Genomic DNA, 12368 nt, shown 5'->3' with positions numbered 1-12368 from the left:
GTAATTATAGTAAAATTACTGACATGCTAAAGAGCCAACTCTACTAAGACATGCAAAGAAATACTAGGAATGTAGCCTGATGAACAGTTTTCCCAAGAAACATAAACATAAAACTATTTGTAAAGAAACAAACACAATGTTTAAAGAAAGTATCTGAAAGAAACCAGGGTTCTTTGAAGAAATGGTGAGCAGAAAAATACAAAATGACTGTGCAACATCTTGTGTCAGAAAGCAAAGAAGCTACCAGAGATTAGATTGTGTCAAAAGGATGCAGGAATCAGCTTAAAGCTTCCCACTGATCAAAGATGGGACATTTGGCTTCAAAGAGAATAATAACTATAATAGACTAAAACACAAATATATAAAAATTCAAGAATTCAAATAAAACAAAATATTGATCACCTCCATGGTTGCTAGGATATCAACTTATTATTCTAAAATTGGGCAAATAAAAGAATCAAGTATTTTTTCCTCCATCAATTTTTTGCATTTATAACAGAGAGTTCATGAAAGGAAGTTCTTCTTTGAGAGAATCTCAGGTTTAAAAAAAAAATGCAGAACAAATTTAGAAAGGTCACCGAATTATAAACCCTAATGGAATAATGAATGATCAATAATGGCTGCTAAAACCATTAGATAAAAGACTGATAGGGAACTTTATAATGGATGGATCAGGCTGGCAACACCTGAACCCACTGACCAATTTTAATATGACTAAAAGTGGGACAAGGCCTCCTAATGGGAGATAGTAGGAAGTACATATAACCAATATGAAGCATTATTGCCCTAAAAGAGAACCTGAATCCAATTGGTCCTCTAGATCTAACTACCAGCCATAGGAAATACAGGGGATAGAAAAAGATGTTTAAAAAGACCATAAATATGCAATCAGCTAAATTCAAAATATTGGAAATTCTACAAGATCTGCTATCCTCAATAAATAATGGCAACAAAAAAAGTAAATGGGAAACCATTAAAGATTAAAAGAAACTTAAAGACTCACTTAAATGCAAGACTGTAGCCCTCGTTTGGATCCTGATTTGCCCAAAGAAATCACAAGAGGACTTTTTCAGAAGTGGGGCAATCTGAATATAGACTAGATATCAGATGACATTAAGGACTTATTTTTTATTTTGTTAGGTGTGATCACGGTAACGTGGATTTATTATAAAGGAGATAAAATATTTTTAAAAATCTATCAGAATAAAGCATGGCACACATATTAGAAATCCAATTAGTGGAGTGATCGGTAGCAAACACTTTGACATACAGATAGTCCCTTTCCAAGAAAAACATTTCCTCTTTCTGGTAGATAGTGGAATTCCAAATCACTAAAAACACTGTCACCCAATTTCCTACTTTCAAAAGAAGGTATTAAGGATACCTCAGTTGGGTAAATGTCAAAACAACCAAATTTTGTTTCTGCTTCAGGATGTTCTTTCCATTTAAAATGTAAACATATACTCACACAGAATACTTAAAAATGTCATAAATACATAATTATACTATGTCACTATAAATACTGTATTAGAAAACTTACAAAGTAGCAGAACTGAAGGACAAGCATGTTTCATGATCTTCTTGAAGCACTGAATTTATTTTCTTCCCCGTAGCTTTACTTATAGATGTCTTCAGTTTTTTAGCTAGTTTTTTTGGTGTGTTGGTTATAGAAGATTCTTCTGTACAGCAACTATATACCTCCACCTTTATCTGAAAGTCAGGCCCTGCTTCATTACTGAAAAAAGGAGCATTGATAATGTTAGAAATTTAACTCAGAAGAAAAAAAAGTTACAACATCCTTTGATGTTTTCAGAACATTCAAAATCAGCATTTAAAACAGGTTTATGTTAATATATGTTAATGAGACAGAATCTCCCTGTGTTTATTTATTATCTAAATGACCTGAGAAAGTCACTGCAATTTCCAGAGCTACTAGCTTCTAAAGTAGGACAGTCTTAACTCAATTTAACTAATATATACAGGCATATTACTTAAAGAAAAGAATAAAATGCCCTGGTCATTTTGTTGCCAAAACTATTTCTCTTTGTCATTCCTTTAATATAGCTACTCTCAAGGTATTGACATTATACATACGACTTCCTGAAATGACTATTCCTTCAAAAGAAAAAGGTTTGAAAACAAAAAACGAAAAAACAAAAAGAAACAAAAGACTGAATTCTTTAGTTTTCAGAGAGTTACTCACAGAGTCCACTCATCACCATGCCCTCCCCCAACCTTTGTACCTAATAACTCTAAAATAACATTTCACTATTTGGTTACATACGGGAAAACAAACAAAAAACAGTATAAAGAGACATACTTCAAGGCAGGAACTCCTTGAGGGCAAGTGCTGTTTGGATAATCTTTGTATTTTTAACCTAGCATAAAAGGTACTCAATATATATTTATTAAACCAATATGTAGAAATTCTGCAATTTTAGCGAGAACGCTAAAATAGGCTTTGCCCTTTTTCAGATACAATAAACTACCTTTACCATAAAAGATTGTGTTGGTGTTACTAACAACGAAATACACTTCAAACCGCAAAAGAGGTCTATCAGTAGCAGGTGTTGCCTATAGAGGGAAGCACCATCAGCCTCAGAGATTTTAAAAATACTGCATAGACCTTTAAAGATTTAAATAGCCAATCTATAGTTTGGATAAATCCAAGGAATAACTTCCAGATATTTTTGTAGTTTATTGTTTGGCAACTTCTAAACATACAGTATTCCTGGTAATGACTAACAAATGTCAATATTTAGAGAAAAACCAGAGATTCATAAATATTGAATACTTATTAAAAACAATCATAACAAAAAGCACATTTTTAAGCATTTAGAACATTTGTCAGTAGTTATTTTTAGAACAATTTAAAATATTTACAGAATTTCTAAAAAATTATAAATCATGTGTTGTCTTCCCAAGTAACTTGCATTGTTCTTTCCCTGAAGAAAAATTATGACTTTTGTCTTTGTGGTAAAAACAAACAATAGCAAAGTGACATGAAGAAAAGAGCCCATTAACAGGATGATTTTGGCAGGAAAAAAAAAATTCACTAGCAATAGTTGATAATGGAAATAAATGTTTTAGATAACTAAAGGAAATGATTTTAGTCTCAATTACGTAAGCATTTGGTGATATTTTTGGGATCCTAAATAAATCCCTTTGGTTCAACAGAGCTTGTAGGGAGGCCTGCACTACTGCTAACAACTCAGAATGATGCATTTTATTTTTCTAAGCAACACAATTACTTATGCGACACTGGACAGAGGCCACAAAACACGGTTTGCAATTGTTTTTTCAATGTTATGTGAGGCACAAAACTAGTACTCTCCAATCTCAACTGTACAGCTCCATAGCGGAAAATTGCAAAACACGTATACTGATTTTATTTCAATAGTTAAGTAGGTATTACTATTTAGATATGAAGATAGTATCTTTGAAACCCTGAAAGAAATACAACACATACTGATTTAGGCCAATAGAACCTTTGAAAGAAGCCAGGAAAAGCTTACGTTAGTTAAAAATGATTTCTATGGCTACCTGAAGAGTTCTTTCTGGTTCTGTATTATGACCACTATAAAACGAGCTTGTAAAAGAGCAGGGGCAATAAAAACAGCCCTGAGGATCACCCAATTTTTTATTGTTTTGGAGAACATGAAAGAAGTACACTGTAAGAAAAAGGACATCTCAAAATTTTACTAAAGTGCTTTTCCTATGGTACATATTTCAGGACTATCTTACAAAGTATTTTAGTATTTCTGTAACTAAATCTCCTATGTGAGATATAAGAACCTGTGTTATGCCCAAATTCACTCTATATAATGTTATAATGAAATTCCACTGTATTCATAGCTTAGTTAATAATGAAATTACACATATTTATAAAAATTAATAAAAATTTATCATATCAAATGAGCCAAATATTTACTACTAATATTACATGATTTTTCATTTTATTTTATTTTCGGAAAATTGAAAATGCAGAAATAGGCTTCTTTTGAGTAAAGTAATTTTCAAAATCAATTTAAACATTTAAAGATCTTCATGCTTCAAAAATAATCCAAAGACCCAGGGGCCGGCCGCATGGTCGAGTGGTTAAGTTTGCGTGCTCCACTTCGGTGGCCCAGGGTTTCGCTGATTCGGATCCTGGGCGCAGACATGGCACCACTCGTCAGGACATGTTGAGGTGGCGTCCCACATGCCACGACTAGAAGGACCCACAACAAAATATACAGCTATGTACTGGAGGGATTTGGGGAGAAAAAGCAGGAAAAAAAAAAAAAGATTGGCAACAGTTGTTAGCTCAGGTGCCAATCTTTAAAAAAAAAGACCCAGTAATTTTGCCTTCTTTTAAAAAAGGTAGAATTTTAGATTATTTTCATTCTTTGAAGATTAAAAAACACTTACAATATAGTTACATTTTCAAAACATATATCTGTGATTTTTTTATCCACAATCACCATGTCAGTATCAAAAACTTCAGCTCCCATTTTGAATAAACAAAAAATGGCATAGCGCTGTGATCCTAGAGAAGAAAAACAACATTTTAAGCAATGATCCATGCGATAAATCACGCTTATGTTAAAAACTACTTGAAAATGAAGAAAAGTAGCAATAGATTCTTATTTTCATACATTGTAATCCTTAACTGTTTATAGCGACTGTTTGGTCAGTATATATCAATACCCTACCCAACTAGAACATAATAATTAAACCAGGGAGCATCAAAAAGTAAAGTTAAAAATATAGGCCTCTTAGCAGCCTAAAGTAACCACCAAACTCAGAAATTTTATTCCTAGAAAACTTCTTAAGCTTTAATTAATAGCAAATGTATTATTATATATATACTAATACTTCTGTCATTTTGGTTTCCAAGTCTATTTAAGAAAAAGAAGTTTTCTATTATAAGAGGTTAAGCGCAGGCACATTAACAACAGCAAAACATTTTCCACCAAACTAACAGCAAGGGAGGAAACCACAAAAATAATAAAAAGTAGACATGTGAATACCAAAAACATAGCTGCTGAGCCTTTTAATTTGGTGATATTTTAAAAAAGTATTAGGTGATTAAAGGACTAAATCCTCATTATTGAGAAAATGTAGCTCTTTGGAAAAACTTATTCTCTATAGTAATCAGAAAGATGTACTTAATTCCCACATCTATTCCTTTGTAAAGTAAATTAAATTTCCTAATTGAATAACAAATACACTAACCTGATTTTGGAGTCTTCATATAAAACTAATTATGCTCAATATGATTCAGTTTTTACAGTATGAGGAACAAAGCTATCACAATAGACAAGAAAGATAAAGGATTATCATATCTTTTCGGCTTTGCCTCTAACAGCTAGAAACCATTTGAGGTTAATTTTCATGACCTAAGCAATACATGGATTTGTGAAGACTATACAAAGCCATAAAATGCTGATGGAGAAAGAAAAATCAGATCAAGCTAAAAATCTTTCCCTCTTCCATTCTGTTAAATAATCTAAAATAACAAAACAAGGCAGAAAAAGATATACCAGATTCTGGTCAAATAGAAGAAATGTTGTCTTCATCTTTACTCCTTAAACATTTTCTTTTGTTCCACATGTCCTTTCCCCACAACCCGTTACTTACTGTCCTTGCACAGGTTCCTATCAATGACTAAAAGTACATGAGATATGCATTATCTTAATTAGTATCAAGCAATTACAACATAGTTATACTAAAAATCAGAAAAACAGTTCAGCAAGATTCTGCTTATTCTGTCAAATGACATCAGTTTATTTCAGTATGGAAGCAGCTTTTTCTCCCAATAATCACAAATTTACTATACGGTAAACATTTCAATTATCAATTAAAATCATACATACGTTCTTTATTGCTGAAATGATCAGAGTCTTTCCACATTAATGGTATTCGAATATCTATAAGGGAGGGGGAAAAATGACAAGTAATTAATTTTGGTAAATTAATTTCTTAGAATGAAATGAACCTCTGGATTCTATAATAGATTCTGACCATTAAAGCAAACATACAATTTATTATTTAAATATTCTAACACAGGTGATATTTTCTCTTAAAAATAGCTTAGACTAGGAATATAAAATCTGTTACACTTATTTAAATAATTTGCTAAAAAACCACCAACTATAATTCAAGAACTTAATTTATTAAGTAAGGTCTGTAATAAGCTTATGCCATACCACTTCCATTTTGACCTATGTTTTTGAAATAGGTGAATTATGGGATACCCAATGTTAAATTTCTATTTTGGGTAAGCAGTAGCAGCAAATGTAATCAAATACATTTCAAAATCATAGAATAGTAGAAGGAGAAAGGACTTTAGAACTTTTATTCAATATGCAAACTTTAAAGATGAAGAAAATTAAATGACTCGTGTAAGATCATTGGTTTTTGGGAGACCGAGGTCTTGAAAAACAGATCCAAGCTCTTTCCAGTAAGAAGATGGAACTTGTCTACAAAAGAATCTGCAGATCTTTGTATATTCAAGTTACAAACTGTGGCATTTCCCTTAAGAAAGAAAACTAAAAAGAGAAATGCATTACTTCTTTCAGGCCAAGAAAAGGGCATATGTTCTAAAAGTGATCTAAACACATTTTCTCTCATTCACACATTCTTCAACCTCTAAAGTAATTGTTAATGATCCTTATTCCAGAAGTTAATCTAGAGGCTTTGACATAAAGTTTTTCCTTCCTAGTTTCCTTCATTCTTCCCTTGACTTTTAATACTAGTTTAACAGTAATAACGATTTTCCTCTGACATTCCTACGCTATCTACACATTTTCAAAGTTAGAGGATCAAGGTTCTTGCAAATAGATTAATATGCGTGAATTACAGTGTAACTCAGCAGAGTAGAGATCTCAAAGGTAAGTGAAGTTGTTTTTAATTCCTGAGACAGTACAAAAACTCCTCAAACCTTTGTGGAAAATTTCTCTGTTGAAGACACTTCCCTGTTACACTTAGGAAGTTTAGGTGCATGTTTTTCATACCTATTAATTATGCCACTTTCAAATAATTACAAATCTTTTTGAACATAAGCCACATTTATGTTGTGCTTCCTTTTCAGGACCCCAGGATCCTTGTCTGCATTTTTGTTTAGAATTCTATTTTTAAGGTTCTTAATGCCTATTTCCAATTTCCTTTCTAGAAAAGCCTTATATCACTCCTTCATCCTACCCTGCCCAACCAGGTAGGTGTGAATGAGTGCCCTTCCCATTGCTGCCTTAGCAGTTTTGATTAAAAATTATTACTTATTGAGTTCTCCTCATGTGCCACTTTACATATATCTCGTCCAACAATAATTTTTAAAATATATTTACCAATTTAATAGTCAAAAGACAGGATTTAATTGTTTAGATTTGCATTTTCTCGATTAATGTTAAGAAAAACGCTAATACATTTATTGGCCAGTTCAGTGAATCTGTTTGTATCCATGGCCTATTTTTCAACTTTTTTTATGATTTGTACTTTTAAGAGTTAATTGTTTAGGGGGCCAGCCCCATGACCTGAGTGCTTAAGTTCACGCACTTCATTTCGGCGGCCCAGGGTTTTGCTGGTTCCTATCCCAGGCGTGGACATGGCACTGCTCATCTAGCCGTGCTGAGGTGATGTCCCACATAGCACAACCAGAGGCACTCACAACTAGAATATACAACTATGTATTGGGGGGCTTTGGGGAGAAGAAGGGGAAAAAAAAAGGATTGGCAACAGATGTTAGCTCAGGTGCCAATCTTTAAAAAAGAAAAAAGTTATTTAATCTATGTGAGAATTTTGGGTATGTGAGGTAAAAATATAAATATTCTTCTTATAAAAATAATTGTCCCAGCTCAATTTATATATTTAGGAGGCTTTCTCCTCCCCACTGATTTAATGATGCCATCTTTATTATATATGCCACTCTGAGTGTCTGTTCCCTGGTTATATGCTTTATGGATATAATTGAGTCATTTATCAATTACTGTCTATTCTAATACCAACACCATACTACTATAACCATTGAACCTTTATACTGTACTATGTTAGAAATATATTCTTCCAAAAATATTTTATTCTCACTTGCAAATTTCTTAATGTGAATTTTAGAAATATTTTGTCAAAATTCCCCTTCCAAAATGTTTTATTAGAATTCTATTATCAAAATTAATTTGGGAACTGATAATTTGGTAACATTCTGTCTCTACACAGAGTAGCATGATGCAATTATCTGTACATTTTTATTAAGGTTATTCTTGGAGGTATTTAATGTTTTTGCTTTTGCTGTCTTTATTGTAAAGGAGATCTTTTTTGCTACCATATTCTCTAACAAGTTACCACTGGTTTTGAGAGCAGCTACCACTTTTTGTATATTTATCTTGAATCTAGCCACTTTTACTGAATTCTTTCTTAATTCAAATAGTATTTGAGTAAATTTCCTTGGATTTTCTAGGTCTGCAATCTATTACCTTCAAACAGTATTCAATTTATTTCTTTTCAATAGTTTCATCTTTTATTCTTACTCTTTTAGCTAGAATTTCTAAAATGTGTTAAATTATATTGATATAATAAACATTATTATTTTGCTCTTGATTTTAAATGGGATTGCCTTATTGTCTTATAATTACGACTTGGCTGATATCTTGTCAAAGAGCCTGCTTCTTGCTTGACCGCAGTTGCTGACTCATTTCATTTCACAACTGTCCTTGTTCACAGCTGTTCTTCTTCTATTAGGGTTGTATTAACTATTTACACTACCTTGGAGGAGCATGGGCCCTGACTTTCTTTGCTGGGCATCCACAGCCTGTGGGTCAGTCTTGCCCTTTCCCACGCAGAGCTATGTCAGATCCTCCAGAGGAGAAGGTGGACATTTCTCATCTTTTTCCCAAGTGGTCATGTACTGTTCAGATGGCAAAGGATGTGTAACCCACTGGCTATGTTTCTTAATTCAGTTTCAAATAGTACAAATTCCTTCCAGATTCTAGTAAATGCTTGACTCAGTTTTAGTTTACAGCACTCTTACCTTTGTCTTGTTTTTTTTTGGTCTTCACTGACATTTTAATGGTAAACTGAAATAGCCATAATAGGATGGCGAACTTGATGATATTAGGTCCTAGAAGTCTATCATTTTCAAAAGGGAGAACTGAGGCACTTTTGTGAACTGATTTGGCTTTGGTCATTGAATTAACAGTCAATGAATAAGCTGAGACAATTATCACGATGCAATCATTTGGTGTTTAGCAGAAATAATCAGGATAAATCTCAATTATTCTTTTTACTTTTATAAAGATCTGATCCTTGAGTGGTGAAGCTGGAAATGGAAAACCAGGTATCTCCTGGCGATCAATGTACTCTCAGAAACATTATGAAATTTTTTTCAACATTATGAAATTTTGTTGCAAATATTCATTTTGATCAAAACAAGTCACATTTTCATCCCATCATCAAAAGAAAATGGACTTATAAAGGTGAATTCGTTTTTAATTTCCTTTGTGTTTTTATTTTTTACAAATACACAGACAAGATATAATTAAGTCTAAGCAAAGATGAAACAAAATTACATATGTATCCCATTTTCTGAGACTTTCAGTTCCTTAATTTAAAATTATCTTTTGGAAAGAAAGAACACATGCAGAAATAAGCTTAATTTCTACACTTGAGTATTTTGTGGTCAGGAAAATTGTTTTCTCTTACTTTAAATGCTTTTACTTAAGGACTCTTCTAAATGTACAGTTAATGCTAATTTCATGAATTGCTGCAGTCAATAAACTGTTAAGAAATGACAATAGATGTTATTAACTCTATCACGTCATTTGAGTCTTCAACAGCAAGTTAACATATTCCATTTGTGTACTGAGTGGTACTACCTCAGAAGAAAGAAACGAAGGATTATGTTTAAGTATTTTTAGAAAATCTCCTTTAAAGATCTATAATTTCTTCACATTAAAATCTATTGAACACAGTGAACAACTACTATGTAAAAGTACTATGTGTGGCATCAAAAGGATATAAGATAAAAAACATTTTTTAATTTTTATTTCAGTCTTATAACTGGGAAGATAAAAACATGAATATAAATAACTACAAAACAAGCAACAGAGTTTTATATAGTCCAGTTATTTTTCTGAAGAATCTTTTTGCTGAGGGCAATTCCTCTGATTTAGGACAATATGTCCTATGTAAAATTCAGGTCTAGCCTTCCTGTATGAGAATTTTTGTTTATCCATAGAGACATTTTTAAAAACAGTTCCTTGGGTGAGAGGGCCTGAAATGCAGCAGCAGGCTCCCTGGAGCTAAGAGAACAGGGCTTTTGGTCAACGAAACAACCTAGCTATTACTTAAGGACTGATGGAGGTCTGTTGTTTCCAAAATGTACTTATGAGATAAGATTTGTAAAAGGTGCATTCTCTAACTAGTGTATACCCGAGTCAGCCACGTATTCACTTCAATCAGTGGCATCTCCAAGCCATTGTCTTTAGCTTCCTTAACACTTTGGAGAAACTGAGACAACACAGCAAAAGTGCCATCTAGTGGTAAAGGGTCTTCTAACTGCATCAGGAATTCAGAGAAGGGAAATCTCATTTCTAGCTGGAATGATAACAGAGAAGGCTTTATAGACCCTGAAAGTAATATTGTTATTTCAAAAGCTAATTGGGTGTAAGAAGCATGGGGTGTGTTGACAGAACAGGGAGAGAAATGTCTTGCTAAAGCAGACAGTTTATGTATAGGAGTAGTGGAAGATAATGGCTGGAAAAATAGCTGGGTCAGAATGGAAAACTCTGGGGGGAACAGTTTGGTCTTTCTCCTACAGGCAATGAAGAACAGTCATCCATCCAATCAACTTTCGCTGAGCAATTACTATGTGCACGCACTGTGTTGGCTTCTGGGTATATAGTGATGAACAAAATAAACATAGTTCCAACCCTCATGGAACTTCTAGCCTAGACATTAAAAACATTATTGAAACTTCTCAGCAGGAAAGGAATGGAGAGTCAAAAGACTTGAGTTTGCAGCCCAGCTCAACCACTTACAGGAAGTCCTTTAACCTCTGAGTTTGTAGAAAAGAGAACTACCCTGCTTATTTCACAAAGCTGCACTGAGAAGAAAACTGCATATCATATGTAATGTATATGAAACAGTTCTCCCAAACTGTAAAATTCTATACAAATGAAGAGCATAATGATGAAAAAAGTGTTTTAGAATAAATATTCTGATAGAGGTACACAAAACAAAAGGAAGGAAGAGAATGGACACAGGGAATTAAGAAAACCCACCAACTCTAGAAACTTGCCTTATAGACTTTATTCAGCAATATAAAAACGATCCATCTATAACATACCTGATATGGCAATCTTTCCTTTACATGCTGTTCGTTCCTCACTTTCAAAATTCGCATCACTGTCAAAAGGAAAAAACCTAATGAAAAAAAGATCTTTTCTAATAAGCAATTATTTTAAGAATCTTTCACAAATGCCTAAATATTAAAAACAAACATATATCCATGAATAATAATGATTTCCAATTAATATAAATTGCTTGACTCAAACTTTAAGATGTTTCGTCAACAACTAGTCAAACTTGAAGATGTTTAGTCAATAGTTAACTGGCTCTAAGAGAAATATAATTAGCCATTCTCTTTGATTTTTCATATAAGCTTTACATTCCCTGATGATTATATACTGGTTTACTCTACAATGAAATTTCATGGTCACCTACATTTATAAACAAGATGTACAATACTTGTCCAGGTCCCAGGATCTATTAACATCCTGGATCACCATTTCATAAATTACATTGCTAGTTTCCCAGATTATAGTTGCCTGAAAGAGCTAATGAACTTTCCAATCATGAACTTCCTGCCTAGGAGTACCTTGTCCTCATAAAATCTAAAAAATGTCAAAAGTTACTCTCTGCTACATATTTATATGCGGTAATATCATGTTTCATTTCTTTCAAATTCCAAAAAGCTAAGCATAAACTAAAACAATAAATTACCTAAGGTGGGAAAGGAAGGGAGTGGCTCTGTAGAGAGAATAAAATGTGGAGAGGAAAATATTATCATGACAATAGAAAAAATCTCAAAGGAAATTCTTGGGATATAAGACACTTCCAGATTTGACTTTAGAATATACTATTACCATAAAAAAAATCTTCCAAAACAGTTATCTCCTCCTAGACCAAATCAATCCCATCCTTCAGTATTTCTCCAATATCCTATTTCCTAATAAGCTGCATTTAGACATTAGCATTCCATTTCTAGCGTAATATTTCCAAGAGTATTCTTCTTTAAACCTTTTTTGGTCTTTATTTAATCTGGTTAGCTAATTTACTGTTGGTTAATTTAATTAGGTACTTCAAATATGTGATAAGATAGAAACTTTTCATTT

General features: G+C 32.7%; 1 protein-coding gene across 2 annotated transcripts in view; it reads right to left on the bottom strand.

Moving 5' to 3' along the window:
- The window catches only part of RTKN2 (rhotekin 2), a 77569-nt gene that overhangs the window by 48484 nt on the left and 16717 nt on the right, over positions 1-12368 (bottom strand). For both annotated transcript variants that reach the window (XM_046654477.1, XM_046654478.1), the window contains 4 exons: positions 11321-11379; positions 5859-5912; positions 4411-4528; positions 1541-1735 (listed from right to left, as the gene is read on the bottom strand). In XM_046654477.1, coding sequence (XP_046510433.1) covers positions 1541-1735; positions 4411-4528; positions 5859-5912; positions 11321-11379 — 426 coding nt within the window. The remainder of the gene's footprint in view (positions 1-1540; positions 1736-4410; positions 4529-5858; positions 5913-11320; positions 11380-12368) is intronic.

This window comes from Equus quagga, chromosome 2, assembly GCF_021613505.1.
Source record: "Equus quagga isolate Etosha38 chromosome 2, UCLA_HA_Equagga_1.0, whole genome shotgun sequence".
In the NCBI taxonomy this organism is placed as follows: Eukaryota; Metazoa; Chordata; class Mammalia; order Perissodactyla; family Equidae; genus Equus; species Equus quagga.
Note: the sequence above shows the minus strand (reverse complement) of the source record. Positions and strands in the feature narration are given on the sequence as shown.